This window comes from Centrocercus urophasianus, unplaced genomic scaffold (genome assembly GCF_019232065.1).
Source record: "Centrocercus urophasianus isolate 14NV4802_14NV808 unplaced genomic scaffold, USGS_Curo_1.0 seq_11, whole genome shotgun sequence".
Lineage (NCBI taxonomy): Eukaryota > Metazoa > Chordata > Aves > Galliformes > Phasianidae > Centrocercus > Centrocercus urophasianus.
In genome coordinates, this window is record NW_024884253.1 from 53,308,839 (window position 1) to 53,331,347 (window position 22,509).

The 22,509-nt window shown below is 34.2% G+C and overlaps 1 protein-coding gene across 1 annotated transcript in view; it reads left to right on the forward strand.

Annotated features, from left to right (window-relative positions):
* The window catches only part of DOK6 (docking protein 6), a 236,534-nt gene that overhangs the window by 175,319 nt on the left and 38,706 nt on the right, over positions 1–22,509 (forward strand). Inside the window, exon 7 of the mRNA XM_042840015.1 lies at positions 17,664–17,781. Within this exon, the coding sequence (XP_042695949.1) occupies positions 17,664–17,781 (118 nt within the window). The remainder of the gene's footprint in view (positions 1–17,663; positions 17,782–22,509) is intronic.

Genomic DNA, 22,509 nt, shown 5'->3' on the forward strand with positions numbered 1-22,509 from the left:
AAATTGAGATACAAAAATTTTGGACGAAAAGAAAATAGGTAGAGGAAAATTCACAATCAAGATATAACATTAGGGACAAATGAACAGTTGCTGAAAGCACAGCCCATGATAGATGGCAGAGAAAATGAAAAACTACCTGAAATACTAGAAATGCTGGGAAAATAAACTGCATTCTGCTGGGCAGAAGGTGATTGGTTAATAGTCCAAAACCAGAAAGAAGCAGTATTATAAATATATCTGCTTATATTCCTGCTGCCCTAATAAGTGCTTAGACCTGAATCCGGGATTATATGGGATTTTCTTTCCGTGGAATCACCACTTTCAGATCTTCCACCTATTGATTAACAACTCTGCTGCTTAGCAAAGCTGTTTCCATTCTGCCATCAGATGACTTCTCTAAAACCTCATTTAATGAAGATTGTGGCCATATGGTACAGAATATCAAACTCTGAGAAAAGACTGAGAGATAGAAATGACTCACCATCATCCACGCATCATGTAATATACTTTGTTCCTGATGAATCTTCACTGTGATCTTCACAGGGAGATCGATAGAGCTTAGTGGCCTACTGTAGGCTGTGTAGAAGCTGTAGGCTGTACAAAAAATGGCTCAGAAATCTGTTGATTTTTATATATCAACTAGTAAGTTAAGGTTGTTTTGGTTTTGGAAGCTCTGTTGCTCCTGTCTGATCGAGTGCTGAAGCTTCAACAGATTTTCTGAGTTACCTGCAGTATTTGAGTTGTATTCATATTCAAAACAAAATCTGAAGGTATTAAATAGACTCGCTGTAGGTTATTTTCCTTTTATCAAGTATAAATACCATTTTCACTGTATGTCATATAAATATTTGTTTCCCTTAACATCTGTAATCTAAGCACAAACAAGAGTGTATTTTTTAATCAGGGTCTACAGGTCCTTCTCAATCCTGATCTTTTCCTTTATAGCTCCATACTATTGGGTTATTTTTTTTATTGTTTTGCTTTGCTTTTTGACTATTTCAGTTATGAACACTCATGTATAATATTATAGAATTATATCTTTATTTTCTTTTTTTTTATAAATATGAAAATGAAAGAAACTATGCAAGAAACTTTAAAAAGGGTAACTTAATGATATAATAATTATTATACAAATCAGAAGAAGAAATGTCAACAGTACTGATTAAAGAAAAAAAGACATAAAACATACACGTAAAAAAGGAGCAGGTTAAGTAGTTATTCATATGCATATTTTTCTCTTTTACTCATGTCCTTTTCAAATTATAACACTAGAAGAAGAACCTGAAACATGAGATCGGTTGTCACTGGCATACATATGTTTTTAAATTGACTATTGGATTTACTGTAATTAAAAGACACGGTATTTTACTGAAATAGTAAATCAAGACCAACTGGACTGTGACCTAGTCGTAACTTAGGTGCCCTTCTTGATTGATTTTGAAATGCTAAATCATCGTGGCTATAATGGCTGATGTTCACTATCTTTTGGACAGTAGCAAATTCGGGTCAATGCTAGTACTTAAACTGAAACTAGTTTCAGATAAAGTTTCATCTGTATATGTATATCATATGTACATCTTTTTTTAGTCTTCTCTTTTTTAATAGATAACATAGCTGATAATTTTGCCTTAAAGTTGTATGGAGTTTTTTTGGGGGAGGAGAGAGTGATACTGAAATGTGTCGGTAGTTTTCTACATTATCAACACAAAAATTCAATTTAAAACAATAGCGATTGGCTTTCTACTTAAGAGTTTTCACGTTGTTGTACTGTCTACATGAGAGTATCAACAACTTTGGTTTTATCCTCAGAATAGTCTCTATCCTCATATATCTACTGTCTCACCACTACCACCATGTTTTTATATATGTTTTTTTTAATATACCATTTACAAATCTATTTGGTTTTGTAGTTCTGGAATTTTTTCAAAAAAAGTCTCAAGAGTATCAGGTATCTTGCCCCAATTGTAGTGAGATGTTGTGCACAGAAGATGCACATATCAGTTTCAGCTAGATTTCTCTCCTGTCACCAGGCTGGGCTGCTAGCTCCACTTCCCTTTTATTAACTCAGCTTCTCATCTGACTGAGTCAGTTCAGATAGCTAATTTGATCAATTGAAAAAAAGCAAGCTAAAAGCAAGAGGGTTCTTTGGAGGTACTGAGCCAAACTGGTTTACAGAAACAGCACTGAGACATTAGATCTTCTCAGTTGTACCTTAAGGAGAGAAGGAAAATGAATGATTCACACTTCGTAAATGCTGAGCATCCTCCCTCTTGCAGTCAGTGAGTGATACTGGTTTTAGTGATCTTTTCAAGGAATCCCTAAGATCACTTTCATGCACCAGCGTATGAAAGCTGTTGTGCTCAGCATCACTTGTCTATCTAACCTCTACAGCATGATGACAATTTGCTTACAGCTGGCAGTGTAACTTATGGCCTTGATTTTCCTTCTCAATGACATCTTTATTCTTCTCATATAGCCTTCACTGAAAACACTTCTACTAAGTGTATAAAATTGAAGGTTAAGAACTGTAGATTACTCATATTCATTTCTCTTATTATGACTGTATATATGACAGATGCACGCTTGGGAATTAGAGCTGTATCTTTGTAACCTTGTAAATTACATTTTTCCAAGGCTGACAAAGGAGACGCATTGTGTAATCTCAAAAAAAATATTAAAAAAAAAAAAAGGCAAAACAAAAAGTAAAGCAAAAATTCTAAACAAGATAATGCTGTAGTTTATATTGATCATTTGATTTTAATCAAGTATCAAAGATTGAAGTATAAATTCTTAAAGAAATATGAATGGTTAAATTTTTCATAATTCGTAATCACAGAATACATTCTGTGATGCTTGTTTTCCTTTGTACATCACAGCTGCAAACAAATGTAATTTTAGAGTGATACTTTTAACATTAACCAGAAAATAAACAAATTAACAAAACACATCTGTATATTTCCTTTTCCTCGTTATTTTCAAGTCTTGTGTCTAATATGAATGAATCAGTCACAGTGATAGTGTTCTGTCATTTTAATAAACTAGTACCAGTGAACTTATTCTCTTTGTTTTTAAAGTTATTAATGAGGGAATAACAAATGTGGCAGTGAAAACAAATATCAGGTAATATAACTGTACTTAAAGAGAAATTGGAGAATAAGGTGGATAAGAAATAAGGCTGCAAGTTATTTAATCTTTCCATTCCTTAGAAAAGGATGAGGAAGAGTTCATAAGACCAGTCTGATGATAAATATAAATTACAAGGTTATCAGACGTAATATTAATGAGAATGTAGGTAGGATGAAGAATGTCAGTGGTAAATTGTCAGATAATTAGGAAAAAAAAAATACTTGAGACAAGAGAAAATAGCAGTATTGCTTTCGTAGTAAGCTCTGTTCTTTACTATGTATTTCTTCACATATTTTAAGCTGATAGCAACCTAAACAGATATTCATCAAAAGTTTACAGAATCAAACATCAAGAATAATTACATCAAAAAGATTCTAAATTTTTTATTTTCAAATGACCTTTTACATTTGAGGTTTCCTATCTTTGCCAATGCATATTAAAGGATTTTTCATGATTGTTATGCATATTTTTATGTCATGTCATACATATCACCTATTATTTTCCAATTGTCAAAAATTGGAAATTCATGAACATGCTACTGGATGTTTCAGAAGTGATGATTATATGAAATACTTAATTAAAACATATGTCTTATGGGCTTCATTTCAACACTGTAGTTCACTTAATGTGATAAAGCTTTTGTTGTTCTGTTTGTTTTTTGTTTTGTTTTGTTTTTTTTGTTTTTGTTTTTTTTTTGTTTGTTTTTGTTTTGTTTTTTTGTTTGTTTGTTTTGTTTTTTGTTTTTTGTTTTTTTTTTTAATGTTGTGATTCTGCATAAGTGTATTTGGGGGATGTTAGTACCAGGAGAAAATAGAGGAGAAAAATTCAGAGGTCACCTATTGAAGGTCCCTGGTTTCTTTAAATGCCTTCTTCTGTCTCCAAATTAGATAAAAGCTCAAGTACTGAGGTTCTGAATAAGTATAATCATCCATGAATTCATATACTTGATGGAAAATAAACTATAGCTTCAGGCCACTTATTTTTGCAAATACTTAACTCAGTGCAGATTGGTATTTCCAGCCTGAAACTAATGTATGATGTTTCCATGCAATGTTTATAAAATTTGTAACTGGTATATACACAATAATCTGTGTGCTTTTAGTTTCTGAAATGTTTACGGGATTCACACATATGTTGTGAAACTTTGTTTGCTGGTTCTAGAGGTCTTTGAAAGTTACAAGTTAAAGTTAAAATAATTCAGTGTTTTTGACAGAAAAGACTTCTAGGGAAATAAGGCTTCTATGCAGTAGATACCAATAATAGAACACTGGGAGTGTTCTACTGCAGGACCTGTCAATCCACTGGCAAACCATGGCCATCTGGAAATATTGCCAAGATATTAATAAAAATAGAAATGTTGCCTTTTTTTTTCCCCTTAATACTGTACTTTTTGGATTGAGCTTTGTAACCCATTCCCATAAGTATCTAATGAAATTAATAATGAAAAGAATTTTTTTTTTTTTTTTTTTAAAGGATTTTTGGTTCACTAAGCACGTAATGACATTTTTCCTGACTCTTATTTTTCTGTGAGAATTTTTTAAGAATTCTGCCAGGCTACTTGTTAGTCTTTGGACTCAGAAAACTATGTGTATATGATTGAAGTAAATCCTAGAACTGTGAAGCATGTCTATTTCTGACATTCACCATTTCAGAAGAATGTATGGATTCATGAATATGCTGTCTGGAGCTGTTTTTTGGGTTGTTTTTTTTTTAATCTTATTTGAAAGAAAATATTTTCTTGAAAGTTGATTTATTTCATTGACTTTTTTTAAGGCTATTGTTCACATCCAATAATAGGCATTCAAATACTGTGGCAACATTCAAGAACTATGCAGTAGATGCCATTAACTTCCCAGAAGAAAACACTTCTCCCAGCTGCTAAAGTTGATATTCCACAGCCATTACTGTCCAATATCTTTGTGTTTTTTAACACAAGTCATGCCTTCTGCTCCTCTTCTTGGCCTGTCCTCTGTCAGCTGCAGGAATCTGCTATCCCTGTATGGTGAAGAATGAGGTGGAGGAAGCTGCATGCGGTAGTTGATGTTGAATGTTTACTGCATGTTTGAATGAAACCTGAGGATAGGGAAAGTCTTTTATATGGAAACAAAGTGTTGGAGCTGCTGGTACAAAGTGACAGAGCAGGTGGGAGAATAGAGCTGTTTGTCATCAGAAACACTGCAGACCACCTGTGGGTTTGTGAAGTGTTTAGATAAGTGCTGTGGGTAGGTGTGAGAGCAGAGATTGCAAGTCCTTGTGTAAGAGTGTATCAGATATTTTGGTGGTTGGTGATGTAATTTAAATGCAGTTTTGCCTTTTTAAAGTTATTCGCTAGAGCTTGCACTGGAGTATTAAACATTTTTAAGTAGCAATACTCACTCAGAACATGATGGGATGAATTCAGTTCTTTCCTTTGCTTGCCAGAAATTTGAACTCTTCTCCTTAGCTATCCATCTGAATAAGCTTGAATGTGAAAGGTGTTATAGGTTCTAAAACACAGGTGCCTTATATGGATATGTATCCTAACCTAGAAATTATTCTCATTCTTCTTAAAAATTTCTGAAAGGTGTTGTACAATTCCATAGTACTCATCTGGCTGTCTTACTGTGCTACCTAGGACTCTGATTGAAATCTGCCTTCTTCCTGATACGATGTAGGAGCTGAACCAAAACCAATTCATAATAAAAGTTTCACATAACTGAGGAAATAGAATTTCTTGTCTGCTGATTCCCTACTCCATCCTGTGAATCTGTTCTAAACCTGCATGCATGAATCCTTGAACACTGTTTTTCTCTATTCTGAGTGCTTGTTTTCTGTTTGAATGTAAATCTGCTGTATTCTAAACATTTTGATTTCAGTAACTAGAGTCTGTGTAGTTTGTTTAAATGCAGTGGGGCAAAATTACATTTTAATACAAGTGAGTTTAAAGGTTGGTGGCACAAGCATATTTGAAATTAGGATGAGTTTATATCTTGCTAAATATTGCATGTATCTTGCTAAATATTGCATGTTTACATAACTGTCAAGCTAGTTGACACTGTAAAATTGTGTTTCTAGAAAGTGCAAGGAAGTGAAAGCAGTGAACTTTCCATGAACACAATAGATGATTTGATTAGCAGTCTTATTTGCTAATAGCCATGGGTGATATGAACGATAAATTAGAAATGATGCTGTAATTATACAATAGTTGTTGCATGCCTGACTGAACCCTCTGTGTCTATTCCCAACCCTCCTCTTAATAAACGTGGAAAAATATTTAGCATGGAAGGGAAGTTTTCTTCAGCATTCTGCACATTTTAAACAGCTTGCTTGTATAACTGTGCTGATAGGTTTAAATCATTAAACTCAACAGAGGAGCAGGTTGTGTTGACCTAAGTATTACTAGAAAAGCAATTCTCAGGACAGTTTTCCAGTGGGCTCAATTTATTGTTAATCTCCTATCTGTTATTCTGGGAAAACCGTTTATTGTAAAATAAACTAACGTAGCCTATAGAGATCCTATTATTATTAGCCACAATAACAGCTGATGAAGCCACCTTATGCTCTCCTGAGACAGATATTATTATAATAATTATACTAATAAGTAAAATGAGGTGCAGAAAGATTAAGGCCAAATTCAACTAAGTATGAATTTTCCAAGGTCACAGAGTAATCAGCTGTACACTGGGAGCAGCACAACAACAAAATAAATCCTGGATCATGGTCAATTACTTATTCACAGAACACAGAAGAATTAACTTCTGAAAAACACATTTTTCACACAGTTTTCATCAGCATTAGAAACTATATTATCATTCTATGTCTTCTGTCAAGCAAGGTTTTCATCTGTTTCATCAACTCAGTTCAGGAGTTCTTTATATCGCACAAGGGAATAGTTAAGGCTTTGTCTCTGATTAGTAAGAAACCTCTTTATCAGTGATTTACAGATGGACCCAATGCTTTTCAGATAATGGAAGATTTATAAAATGTAATAATCTGAGAGGTGATCAGGAACTCTCATGCTAGTCCTAAAGTTACTCTGTAAATCCCTCCTGTGCTCTATGTTCTTTGGACCATCAAGTACCTGTTGGCATGACAGAAAATAGATGAAGTTCACACTTTATTATAAATTTGTTCCTTTTTCCCCTGTTTCTGTTCTTTTTTCTGAAGACAACTGATTTTTGAACTTGACAATTACTTACAGTAATGTCTCTGATTATGTTTAGATTGAAGACAACTGATATTTAGTATCTAAAAAAACATACTTGAAATATTGGTCTTTTTCCAAGTACAAGCAGTCTTTTGATGTGTGTTAATCAAAGCCTGTCCAGACCGGGATTGTTTATGTTCTCTTTTCTGCTCAGCCTAGGGTCATGGCTGTTATATGATTGATATCCTCTGTATGAATCCAGCCATGCTAGCTGTTTATATTTATAAGCTGCTCTGTGCTGCCCAGTAATCTGGTTCAGGAGAAATATAAAAGCCAGTAGTACAGACAGATCAGATTCTTTACTGTTGACTTGGCATTATTTCACTTACTACAGTAGCTATATTGAATAAAGATATGCAGCTACTACAGTAAGTGAAATAATGCCAGGTTTACTTACTGGCCTTTATCTCCCAGATTTTCAAACCAGAAAAATTGATATTGGAAAGGATGGCTGTTAGTCAACTGATGTAACGTTTTCTTCCAAGCTGAGATAGCATCAAAACTAGATCAAGTTGAAATCAATCTCTATCCAGACATTGAACTATTGACTCTCTGGACTCAGTCCTGAAGTCAATTCTTCATCCATTGAACAGTCCACCCATCAAATCCATATCTTTTCAATTTGGAGGGAAAGATTTTATGGAGTACCATGTCAAAGACCTTACTGAAGTTGAGTTAGATGACATCAGTGGCTCTTTCCTTGTCTATTGATGCAGTTCCACCATCATAAATGGCCACTAGGTTGGTCAAGCAGGATTTGCCCTTGGTGATGCCATTTTGATTCTCCCGTATCACCTCCCTGCCTTCCATGTGCCTTAGCATAACTTTCAGTACATGGGAACAGGCAAGTGCAACCTCTACTATATCAAGTAATTTATGCCAGGGGAAAGCAAAAAAAAAAAAAAAAAACAACTGGAGAGTTATTGTCTGAAAATGAAATTCAATGGAAAATATGCCAATCATAGGTTTATTAGACTTATGCAAATGTACTGAGAAATATAGCAATTTACACACACCACTCTGTTTCCAAATTGGTTTCCTAATTTGCAGCTATTTCTGTCACATTATTAAACTAGCATCAGCAAGGAAGCAAAAATTTTGCTAGCTTGTTTTGTATGCAAAAATTTGGACTGTCATTTGGATAGTCTTGTCTCTCTTCCATGGATACATTATATACATTTATTTAGGGGGATGTGAATTACTGATGATTACAATTTTAAGATTTAGTAATATCAAGAATTATGTCTATCATGATATGATCTCCATGTGTTACTGAATGCTGGAGTCATACGCTCATAAGACTAATAAGGAATATTCATGACAAAATATTGATAATTGTTGTTTTAGCAAGTATTTAGAAAATTGTCTGCCATTTTATTAAAATTCATTGGTACCATCAGTTTACTGAAATGAATGAAGTAGCTAAAAAACTACTGAAAGCCACTGATCAGTTTTTGACTATTAAAAAAAAAAAAAAAAGTCTTAAGCAGGCTTTTGTAGCATTTGCTTTATTAGAAAGTTTGAACTTAAGTAACTCCATGTTTTGTTGCCAAAATATGTATATAGTCCTTAGAATTACAAATTTTCAGCCCCCAACTTATTGTCTTAATGTTTACCCATATGGGGGCATTCTGAGTTCATTCTTAGTTTGCATTTCTTGCAGCACAGTAGGGAGATTTTTTCTTAGTAGTTCTCTACAAATGGACATTTTTGATGCCATAACTTTTACCATACCACTTCTAAAACTGACCAGAGCAACTTCTATGTAGTCAGAAAGGCTGTCCTTCCAGTACTCTCAAGTAAAGACACTGAAGACTTCAAGTGTCTCAAATTCCTCTTTAAGATATGTCATACCTTTTGGCAAGTAATATAATAAAAAAAAATCACATGCTTTGAAATCTTCTCTGAAGCATATCAGGTTGAGGTCAGACATGAGCAGCTTTGTCAAAGAGAGGGATACCCAGCAGAGCAAGGACATCTAAAAAAAGAAAGAAGAAGGAGGACAAGACTATGAAAGTTGGCACTGATTGCAAACCTCACTAACTTTTTTTTTGACACATCTCATGAAAGCAAACCTTCTAGAATGCCATAAATTTTAGGCTGATATCCAAAGACAACATATTCCCACTGGCAGTCCATTAGACATCTCCAACTCCTGCATTTAACTGCATTTTTTCCACCCCAATTTGTTAACCCCTTTGTATTTCAGAAGATATATCAAATACTGTCCCTTTTCTGTAAAAACCTACTCTTTAATTTTGGAGATACCGAGCACAGAATTTCAGTAGGTTACTGAGAGGCATTTTGTCCAACCTACCTGGTCAAGCAAACTCAACTAGAGAGGCTGGTTGCCTTTGCCAGTGCGTGGTCACTGCACAACAGTGATTCTTCCTGTTCAGATGAAACTTCCCTTGTTTTGGTTTGTGCCCATTTGCTTCATGTCCACACACTGGACACATCTGAAAAGAGTCTGGCTCTGTCTTTTTTTTACCCTAACTTTCAATGTTTTTATACATTGATAAGATCCATCCTGAGCCTCCAATTATTGTCCAGGTTAACCAGTCTCAAGTGTCTCAGTTCTTCCTCACAAAAGAGATGCTCAAGTCCTTTAACCATGCTATTGGCCCTTTGCTTAATTCTCAAGTAGTTCCACATGTCTCTTGCACTGAGAAACCCAGAACTGAATACTAGCTACTTCATGTGTGTCATCACCTGTGCTGAGGGGAAGGATCACCTCCTTTGACTTTCTGGCAACACTTTTCCCAGGAGTCCCTTATACTGCTATGCAGCCAAGGGCATGTTTAACTTTGTGTCCACTAGAGCCCACAGGAACTTACATGCAAAGCTGCTTTCCAGTTGGGCAGCCCCCAGTATATACTGGTGCACAAGGTGTTCCTCCTCACATTCAGGTTCTTGTTGAACTTATGATGTTCCTGTCAGCCAATTTCTGCATCCTGACAAGGTTCCTTTGGATGGCAGCACAACTGTTTGGTGTATCAGCCGCTACTCCTGGTTTTGTGTCATCAGCAAAACTGCTGAGGTTGCACTTTGCTCCTTCATCCAGATCACTGCTGGACAGAACTGGACCCAGTATTGACTTCTGTAGCACACCACTATTTACTGGCCTCCAACTAGATTTCATGCTGCTGATCACCACTCTCCAGGCCCTTTTTGGTGAGTTTTCTATCCAACTAATTGTCTGCACATTCACCCCATACTTATCAGCTTGTCTACAAGAATTTTATTGAAGACAGTGTCAAAAACCTTACTGAATCTACTGCTCTCCTCTTGTCTACCAAGCCAATCAGTTTATCAGGTGTGGTTATCAAGTTGGTGAAGCTTGTCTTTCTTGTGGTGAATTCATACTGACTACTCACAATAATATTCTTGTCCTTCATGTGCCTGAAAATGTTTTCCAAGTTTAGATTCCCAGGGATTGAGGTGAGGCTGAACAGCCTACAGGTTCTCCTTCTTGCCCTTCTAGAAGATCTGAGAGGCATTGGCTTTCCTCTAGTCCTTTTGCAAGCTGGAATGCATCTGCTGTACTTGACTGTCCTACTACTAACTCATTTGTTGAATAGAGACCAAAACTCTTCCTAGCCCTCCCATCACTGAGGTGTTTTTTTTATATCACCAACTAACACTCATAATGATGCACATAATTTACTTGTGTATGAAATTAGACAAAGCTGTAAATGAGCATTTCTGTGATGAACTGCTTGAGATGAATGACCCCTTAACCTTTGAAGGTTAAGCTAATAAAACATAGTTCAAGCAGATCTATATCAATGCATTAAATGCCACCTGCCTTCCTTTAAGCATTCATGAGTCAATATGATGAATTGTTCTAGGGCTGTTATTCATTTCCATTTTTGACTTGAAGAAAATGCATAGGGGGGTGGTGTTATTTTGGATTATGTTTTTAAGTGTGTTCTTTTTTTTCTTTTTCTTTTTTCTTTTTTTTCTTTTTTTTTTTTTTTTCTTTTCTTTTTTTGCTGTGATCCTCCTCATTTTCTATCTGGAAATAGTTATACCTTTAAGTATATAACTGCAAACCACTTTGAAATACCCTAGAATATTTTTACTTTTTAATCCTGGAGATTCTGTCCTAGGCGTATCTGCTTAGAGAAATTATTTTATAGTTACACAGCCTTGTCCCAAAATTCTGTCTGCAAAAATCTTTTCTTTTGTGTCATCCAGCACCAATCTCTATGTTGATAAAAGCTCCCATATCTTGGTGACAGAAAGGGCAATCAATATCTGCAAATAATGTCTATGCAATAGAAGTTATGGATACTCCATCATATATACATACGTATATTAGCTAAACCTGCTAGCAATTACTCCTATTTGATACAGATTCCTAATATTTAGTTATATTTGTTTTCACCAAGACCTACTATATAGGTACACTGTATAGGTATACTGTGTACCATACAGTCAAGCTTGCAAATAGTCTCAACTGTGATCATGGCAGCATTGTCTCCTGTGTTATTAGTAAATGGTTTTATGCAATAAAAAAATGATGAAATAGTTCAAATACGGCTTAGCTATAATAAAACAGCTCAAACCTTCTAAATGTTCAAGAACTTGACCTTCTGCTCTCACAGTAATTAGCAGTTTCTGTGAACAGTAAAAGAAGGAAAGAAACAAAGGTAGAATTTTGTAACATAAATGGGAGGACACACACCTTACTGACATTCAGCAAATATAATCTCAGTGCTCTATAAAATCCAGCTATTTTTGTGCAACATTAATCCATTCTATCAGGCACAAAGTGATCCGTTATGAGCTCCTTTTAGTGAAAAGGAAAGAAAAAAAAGAAAAGAAAAAAAATCTCTTCTGCCAGAAAAGGAGCAGAATGTCCCAATTCTTTCTTTATAGTGTGGCCAAAGAGATTAGAAAAAAATAATCAGTCCCACCGAATTTCCCTTCAGAATGCTTTTCTTCCCCATTGCTTTATTATTTGTATGTAATATTATTCCACAGCCAAAGACTAATCATCAAACAGCTAGGTACTGCAAAAGAATGTTATTTTTTTGAGATTTTTTCCTCCATAATTGATTAAGAAACTCTCTAAAAGGTCCTTACAAGGTTAGAATTGTTACTGAAAACCTAGTCACTAGAAATATGTTATAAAGGTTGAAGTCACTGAAATGACTTTCACAGCTAGCTTTTCTGTCTTTTTAGAAGACTTATGAGATCATGTATTTGAGGTTCTTTGCCAATATTGTGTCAGGAACAGCAAGCTAGATACAAACATAAAAAGAAAGATAAAAGAGAATGTAGGAAAGAAATAGTGTGCTAATATCTGTAAATATTTATATTATTAATGGTTACGATTAAGTAATGAGCTCAGCCCAAAAACAGACATGACTATTTTGTAAGCAAGGTGAGTGATTGTGAACAAAAAATTATAGGAAAATCTTAACCATGGATTAATAAAAGATCAACAAAGAGCATCATATTCTGATTGGACCATCATAGAAATATATCCTGCATCATGCATAAGAAGTCCTGGATCAAGATTCTATTATTAATTACTGAAATTCAGATCTTGTAAGACCAGATTAAATAGGGTGAGTGAAGAGACAGAATTTAAGAAGAACTTTAAAAGGCAAGTTGAATAAATTGTTCGCAATAGCAAAATAATTTCAACAGAAACATAGGGAAATGACTATACTTGGAATAATCTTCTCTACAGTTCAGGCTTGTAACTGGTTTATGTAGAACAGGTCTATGTGTCATAATACACAAGATGAACATAATACAGTGGTGTCTGCTTTGCAAAAACATGGCACCTGTTTCATGGGTGTAACTTAAAATTCATTAAAAAAAAAAAAAAAGCATTTTACTTCCCTCTTGCTTGTGCCCTAACTAATGCTCAGTAGATGCTACCTTCTAGACTGTGTGATTTTTAAACTCCAATAATTTGCTTCTGTGAATGCCAATGAAACTAGACCATGCTATTCTACTGTCAGCCTACAGACAATTGAAGTGAAATCTATTTCTTGACACCAGTCATTTAATTCTTCAAAGCATAATGCACAGAGAAACCTTCTTCAGAGTTATAAAGAAAGATATCTAAATAATAATATTCATGTTTCTAGATTGCAGTTCTTGTTAGTTCTTCTGTGACCCTGTTATCTTGCTGTTTTAGAAGACTAATGAGGAAGTGAAATGAGCCAGTCTTTTTCTAACCTCTTTCCAAAGCATATTTGTAAAAAACTGTCTTTATTGCAGGATAAAAAATTGATTGAAATGTATATTGATCTGTTCTTCTCCCCAAGCCAGATCTATTTTCTGTCACTTCTGTGTTTTGACTTCTCTAATGCAAACAGAAAATTAGAGAATAATATGCTAAACAAATCACAACTCATAGCTCAGTCTCCATTCTTGGAACAGTATTAATTATTAACATCATCCTCTGTTTTTTGACATCATACAAATCTTTTTAAGTCAGTGGAGTTGCTCTGTGGGAATTAAAACAAAAATTTAGTACTTAGACCTTTCATGAAAGAACAATAATGAAAAATATGGGGATCAGCTTACAGAACACAGATTTTTTTCATTTCTATTTTAATCAAATAGTCCTTTAAGGATTATTAACTTGTCACTGGCAAAGGTAAGCTTCATATGACTTAAGTTTTTCTGGATAATCAAGAAATAAATGTAGTGTCCATGATGTGAAATATTTCTGAACTAAGAAATATAAGAAACTATAAGAAACTAGAGGAAACCTAAGTACTTCAGATTTCATACCAGATAATAAAAATTTCAGAGATGGATTTTTTTAATGTTCCCACAAAAAATATCTGAGTTAGTGTGTTTTTGATGTATGCAGTTCTGTTTTTCTCCCACATTCTAATTGAAACCTAGTTTTCTCCCTCACAAGTTGATCAAGAAAGTCTAGATTATGCTTTTCATTTCTTGAAGTCTAATTTGAATTGAGAAATGTTTGTAGCAAAATAAATCTAGATGCATGCTTTTGTTAACGCTACATTGTTACATTAGCAAGCTTGGTTTGGTATATAGCTTCTACTTTCCTCTGCAATTCTACACCTACTTAGCAAAGATTAAGGACAGTTCATTCACAGAGAAAAGTGTTTATTTCTTCTGTATGATTTTGCTATCTCAGCTGTTATGGACCCTATCTGAGCTTATCTGAGCTAACTTAATGTTAGTGCATGTGAGCATGTTTTGCCAGCTTGTGTGGACAATGCACCAGGGTTGGAAGCAACAGCAGAACTTTAGCCTCCATACTTAGAGCTGTTGATTTAGTTTTGTAATGGGAAAATAAGCCTAAGGAGATATGTGATGTAATTTTCTAAAATATTTTTGAATTGCTGTATTTATGTTAAATTAAGGACAGAAATAAATTGTGTAGGAAAGAAAGCTCTATATGCTTAGAAAAAAGGAGAAAATGAATAGTTGTTTACTTTGTTTTTCCATAAGGAAATGTTCTCTGATTTAGCTAAATCAGAAAAATTCTATGGAAATTCTGGTATGATTTGTTTTGCTTTGTTTTGATAACAAGAAGTTGAAGAGGAAGAAGAATACCTAGGATGAAGTTTCTAAACTTACCCAGAGTTATTTCTTTCATTGGTCAGAAGTATCAGAAGTTTCAAACCTGAATGACTAATCATGTAACAAATTAACAGTTATGGTTCATCTTTCATAACGTGCAAATTGTTTATTTTTAACATTGTTAACTGACAGAAGTTAATTTACTCTTGTGGAAAAGGGATTCTGAAACAGTAAATCTCTGTAGCTTTGTTTAACCTGTTGTAATTTATATAGGAAAAAGCTATGTAATGACATATTGATTGTATGTATGTTTATATGCCTATTTTCTTCCCCTTGGTCTCAAGTTTTTTATTTCGAACACCCACAGTCTATCACATAAGATGTTCTCTACAGAAAGCAGGTTTCTGCCAGTAGCTTATCCATTTTTCTTTGGACACAACAATATTTTTGCAAACAGCAGTTTGTAGGAGTCTGCTTTTGATCATTATCATGTGCATTTGTCCCATGGTGTTGTTTTTTATTGATAAAAAAAGTTTTTAAAAAAGACACTGTGGTTAGTAATGATCTAACAATTATTTAGAATAACTTTATGGACAAAATAATGTACAATTAAGTTGTCATCCATTCTATAACAGATGATTCATGTTTATATTTTAAGTTCTCAATTTCATAACAATGGTAATAATGTAGTTTAAAGATTGGAGTCATTGAATTTTTTTGTTTGTTTTCTGAGGATGATATTTTCACAAAAGATAAATTGTTTCTTCTCTCTGTGGTATCCCCAAGGAAATCTAGTTTACCTGGCCCTACAATTGCTTGTGTATTTTGATACTTCTTACTCAAAAGGTGATCTTAAAAGTTTCTTAATTAGAGAATCTGAGAAAACATATTGTGGATGTTCTATATGTACTACAGTAGTGCCTAATGTATAGTTCTGCATCACTGTTGGTCAGATCAGGCAAGAACTAATCACCTATGATGAGGAATAATCATAGAACTTTAACCACTTCTATTTATTCCACGAATTTAGCTTTGAGACAACAAACTGTAGTCAGAGATTCTCTTTACTGGAATTTGTATATAATGCATAATAATAATGAGTTTTGGCTTAAACTCAAGTTCACCTTTTAAGTGATCAAACTATGAATAAATAATCTCTGTTAAATGATGTTTTATTCATTTTTATTTATTATTTATTTTTATAACAAAGTTACCTGTTACCAATGCTATAATAAGGCAGTATCATAACTTAGAGAGTAATTCTTAGAAGGTTTGATATTGCCTTGATCTCCACAATAAAGAAAGCTCTCCACATTGCAAAACTTAAATTCATAGGTCTCTTCAAAGCAGAATTGTAAAGCTTTTGAACTTAATGATCAAAATGTTTCTTTGTGCTCTTTTCTTCATATTGTATAGCTTGTAGTGATTATCTGCACCACTGACAAATGAAATGGAATATTGGCTATACATGAGCTGGGAAGACATTAGCTGTAGAAAGGGGGTAATTTTGATGACAATTCTCAAGAAAACAATAACTGAAGTAATTACATATCTGCCACACATCAGTGTGTATCAGTGCTTAAAAATGAAATAATTGAAGATCTTTGGATTCTGTTTCTAAGAGAGATAGGCTTTTTATTAATATTTATTATTTATAATACTTTATTACTATTACTGAACATCATGTGTTCATACAGATGAAAATGGATTTTTGAATTTTGCATTATGAATGAGGATTTCCTCTGAGTTAATCATCATCCTACAGTAAATTATCCAGGCCTTGAATACATTTTGCTGTGTAGCTGGACTCTGAAAATGTGGGCTTCTAGGCATACACTTTCAGACAACCATCCTGGTCCTAGTCCTGAAATTAAGGTTTCCACTCTAAATCTTTCAGAGTAATTGAGACTTCTAGTGTTCCAGATGTCTCCTGAAGAAACAGCATACCACAGAGTCATCTTGAATTATTAGATACAAATTATCTATTGTATATTATATTCTTTAAAGCCAGAAGTACACAAATTTTGCAGATACATTCTCTTTTCTTTTAAAGAGAGAAAGCATAAGAAACAAAGGTGTATCCAAAAAGGTCATCAGCATGCAACATCTCTATAATTTTTTTTTCTTGTTGCTTAGTCTTGTCTTTCTTTTGTATCTCATTTTGGATGTGTTTTGTAGACAGAGCTCTCTTCAATAAAATTTACATTCCTCCGATTAGTTTTCTGTGTTATACCTCTTGTACACATGGATACTTATTATGTAATTCATGGCTTAAGTTACATAAAGTCACTGAGAGTGGAAAATTTGCTTTGGAGGTTGTAGTCTGTCACTGTTGATGCGATGCCTCCAACTGGATGGAGGATTAGGAAAGTAATGACTGTTACTAATTCTCTGTTGCTTGTCTCAGATTCTTTCTTATCATCTTTCTGGATATTCAATCCAATATACAGGTTAAATGACCAAAAACGAATGTGACCTTAGAAAATTATAAGATTTCAGATGTATTCTAATCCATCATTATATCAAAGTTAAAGGAGAAAATTCTGTTAGCAGCAAGAATAGCTGTAAGCAAGTAGGGACATGTCTCTATATGTTAATGTCTACCAAAAAAAAACCCTGTATAGCCATGTATATGTCTGCAGCTTTTTCCTGAGCATTCAATATGCTGGTGCTTGTAAGACACATAAATAATTTCAAATACCTTTCTGTGGTAATTCAATAAATACAGTCTCCATAATGACATTGGTTCAATTTATAGTTTTTAGTATTATCTATCAATTATGGTTATATATGATCTTCCCCTTATGTTTGCTTTACTTTTCAGCTCCAGACCAGTCTATCTGAACCAATGACATTATCCAAGTCGATCTCACTTCCTCGTAGTGCGTACTGGCATCATATCACCCGGCAGAACAGCGTTGGAGAAATCTACAGTTTTCAAGGCAAGTATATGCCACATCTATTAGCTCCTTTCCATTTGACCAGAATTCATGCAAATTGCTTTTTAGTGTCACTGGTAGTTTTGTCTCTTTTTCATTTAACAATTGTAAGGAACCACAGTGGGATTCCCACATTTACATAACCCAGGTTTCTTTTACTCAGTTTGTAAACCACTGGTGAAAATTATTCCCAGGATCACTACATAAAATTGGATAAACAATTTGGCTCAGTGTAGCTTCTCAGTAGCTAATGAGTGTCTTTTCTTCCAAGAAGATTGTTTATGTATTTGGGCAACCTCAGGGTGCCCAATTAAATCTACATAAGATGGCTGTATGAGTTGCTAGATTAAAACAAAGGAACTCTAGGAATAAGAGCTACTCTTGATGAATTTGTTCAGGAGATCGTATATATGAACTGTTGATTAGACTGATTTACAAACCTGCAGCATATACCAATCATATTTTTCAGTGTCCAAATCTCCTTCATATAGATAGATTCTAAGCTTTTTGCTTATGACTTTAAATGCTGTAATTAAAGTGAGTTGGGGAGGAGGAGGATTAACTGCACACAAGCTGAAATTAATTTGTATCTTTTAGGAAATTGAAAATTTTTGTTTAAAATATGGACAGTAATTAATAGTATTGTTTTCACCTTTTTAAAAAAGCAAAACTGTAATAAACATATTCCTTAATCAAGAACTTAAGGATTTCATTTCACTTCCCTTTTATAAGGGAATAATAAGCTCTTTGCATAAGCAATTTACATTTAGATAGGAAGCTAGAAACTGCTCACAAACCACAGCACCAAGTCCAACAAAATGTATTACATGCTTTCATGCAGTGTATAGGTGAAAGCCATGAAGTGTTTTGTTTTGTAAATTATCACATAAATTAAAATCAGCAGGTGAGCTGTGAATTCAATAGGTGACTCATTAAAGGGTACAGCATTGTACTTCAGCCCTCATCAAACGAGGATAAAGCGAAGTTCTAATCATTGTTACGGACTTACAGTTAAATTACATTAATGAAAAAAAGTAAATAACCTTTCAGAATTTGGTTGTGGAAAAAAGTTGAGGTAGTAGATGACCTTAAAAGCATTCACCATATAATGTTATCATTTGTGAAGACAAGACAAAAAAGAAAAGAAAAAAAAAAGAAAGGTAATTTGTCAAGGTGTTAGGGCTCCTCTTCTTATGTTCTTGTTGAGCACTTCCTTTGGAGAAAAAAATAGTAATTGTTGTGACATACATGAAGTGAAAGAAAAGAGTGTTGTTTGTTGTTTGCTGCATCTGTCTTTTCTCATAAGTGGCCTTTGTAATTCAATACAATTTAAAAGAAAGCAGAAGTTTATACATGGAATGCTCACTCAATATGCATACCGACTCGCTCTGTGGAAGATAACATATTGGAAGTGTATTACTAAAAATGTAAGAATTCTGCTTTTTTAGAAGTAGGCAGATTTTGTTCACACTTTCCCTGAAATATGGAACAAATAAATATTTCAGAACATAAGATTTTCCTTCCTCTTACATGTACTGTGATGGCTGAAATTTGAGAAAGCATAGTAGGTTTCAGGAGTGATAAATCTAGTTCTATCAGTGGCTAAGAAATATACCAAGAGGGCTATTTTCTTTGCCTCCAATTGCAAGACTTCAATATGCAATAACATTATTCATTATCTGTTATGAGGATCTCTTTGAACTTTCTGCTGCAATGCTTATGACTAATGAAATTCTGTATATTTGTGCAGAAGCTTAAGGGAGTGGAAAATACACTTTCATTCTGATACCTGCTTGTACTGGTAGTCTTTGCACAGCAGAGATCTACTGGTTGTTGAAACATCTGCCTGCAGATGCTTTACACACGTGGGTGGAAGGTGGGTAGCAAGGAAGCAGATTGCAAGCTTCACTCCAACCCTCGCGCTACCACAACAGACAGGTGAGAGGAGTTGTTGCAGAGGGAGAAATCACTTGCTGCTGCTCTGATCTTCTCTGAGCTTGAAAAGGTATACTGCCCCCTTCAGAGACAAGGCTTTTTCTTTAGGGAATAGTCCATCAAATTCAGTTCAACACTGTGTATTTATGACAGAGCTTTTTGATATGCTCTGATGATATAACTATCACCAGGTCTACTTATATCCAGATTACTATTGATTACAGTAAAGTAGCATTCAAACACACTGTTAAATACAGTGCAGAAATGTTTGCCTAATAGCAATTCTTTCAGACTTGCAGTTTGAATTGACTAGAATTTAATTAATAACAGCTGGTGATATATAAGGAGAAATGAATATGCGCTCATACTACCTTGGATAAATTGGCTCTTTGAGAGCTATTTAGCAGTCAAATTTAACTTAATTAGTAGTTTGAGTTGATCTGATAATAAATATGCAGTAGAGTGAAAAGGGGCAGGATGAGGGGATTGTGGGGTTTCTTTAGAGTCTGTATTTCAGATGAGAAAAGGTAATTCAATAGATGGATTCTGGATTTATCATCCTTCATCTATCCATGAAAACCCTTCATGTAAAGATCTGAAAAGATTAAAGCACCAAATAATGCGGTCAAAGGAACACAGGCTGCACAAAATATCATAAAATGCTGTGGGCTGATTTCTCTTTATGTAGCTTTTCTTCCACTTGGTCATCATTACACTCTTTCAGTTCTTGATTGCACTTCTACAATAAAAGTGGTAATTTAGTTGTCTAATTAATTTTACATAAAGGAACAGGTTGGGGTAACGTTATCACCACCAGTATTCATTTCAAATTCTACAATATAATGCTGCAGGTCTGGTAGAACTTCCATGCACGATCTGCAGCCGCTGCATAGGTGCTGTGGTGGGCCCTTTTTGGCTGACAGTCAATTCCTCGCAGTGCTGTGCATTGGGTGTCCTTGCTGCCTGATGGGCATCTGGCAAACCCACTGTTGCATGAGGAATTTGCTTCCACAGAAAAACACCAAAGCATCTTTAAGGCTGAATTTCATTCTAAACCTCTGGTTAGAATGATTTCACCTAAAGGAAAAGAAAAGAAAACAAAACAAAAACAGCATCTACCCTTATAACTCATTGTCTATTTTTATTATCTGGAATATGATTTATCACTTTTTCACAAGATGTTAAAAACTGATAAGTAGAGAATGTACTTTTAAACAGCAAATAAAAGCTTTAAATTTTGATATGTTTTGAAACTTTTCATTTGGGTGTTTGAATTTGCTTAGAATGAAAAGAGATTGCAGACAGATTTTTCAGTTGCATGAAACTTACTTTTGTGGTTCTTGCTCTAGAGAGTTTAGACAGTATAGATTTTGAATGCAATTGGTTTAGATACTGTTAAACAAATCAGGCCAAATAAAATTTTGCTGTGGAAACCTGCATTAGTTTTTGTATTGCAGTTACGGAATTTCTCTCTGGAAATTGTGTTCGTAAAATCTAATTACAGTCTGGCCTTTCTGCAAGAAATTCAAAATCAAGGATTGCTTTCAGTCACTTCTGTTGTGTTTGAGTCTGCTTTATATTCTTTATTTGGACTATGTCTTTGCATACTCAAAGCGATAAACACCTTCCACATACGGAATCATACTTGTTTCTATGCAAGCACTCACGTGAATGAATGTGCATTTGTATAAGAATTATTCTGGTAGCACCTTACGTGTTTTCCCATCAAAGAGAACAGTAATGCTTTTTTTCTACAGTAAGTTACTTATCAGAATTTGCTTATCACAAATGCTTATCAAATTCTGCTCTAAATGCATACCAAAGCCTTTTCAAAGCAGAAAGACTGATATAAGGCTAAAAATAATTAGAGAATATTTGAGTTGCTACATATTTAGAGGAGTTTGAATCATTCTGTTCAACCCTCTTTAGGCTAATCCAGCAGGAATTTCCTATGTGGTCTTCTGTAGTTTTCCATAAATGAAAGTATGTATAATGAATTGAAGGACATTCATTATTTTGACATTTCCATTGTTTGTTCATATGCCCAGCAACAGAGAACAGAATTCATTTCCTTATCTAATCTCAATTCTAGAATAATGTGAATGATATAAACTGTTAGAATATACCTGATCATTCCTTAATGTTTCACTAAGCATCTACCAGCAGCTAAAATGGTTTATAGCCTGCCATCTTCCCATTTCCTTTGTTGAATCTCATCAAGACTTTCCCATTAGTAAATGAAGCCTATAAAATTTGAAATATGAATAAAAGACAGCTGAAGCAGATACAGAGTAGAGACTGTGTTAGAGCTACATTATTTAATATAATTTTATTATGTGACATCTTAAATCTTATGCTGTGGAGTAGATCCTTTTCTTGTGAACTTTGAAGTTCGGTGCAAAACAGTGCACCACTAGGCTGATTTTAAAATGGCATGTTGGAAATGAGAAGCGTCCTATTCAGAAACTAGTAAAGAAGCACTTGATTTTTGCCTAACAATAATTGCTGTAACTAGTTACAAGCATTACTGACGAGCTCAAAAAAATGTTATTTCTGGTAAATGGCTGCTGAGATAAAGAGATTTTTACAGTTACAAGCCATGAAAAACCAGAGGGAAAAGTCAAAAAGAGTAAATTAAGCATATTATGTGGTCAAATACAGAAGTTCTGATTTCATTTTAAGGCTCGTGTTGCAATGCCCTGTCTCTCATTAGATAGCCCACCAGCAAGAGCTCTTGTCAATGAGGTTGTTTGTACTACACTAGGAGGGGCACTTTTATCTGAAGTTACAAATAAA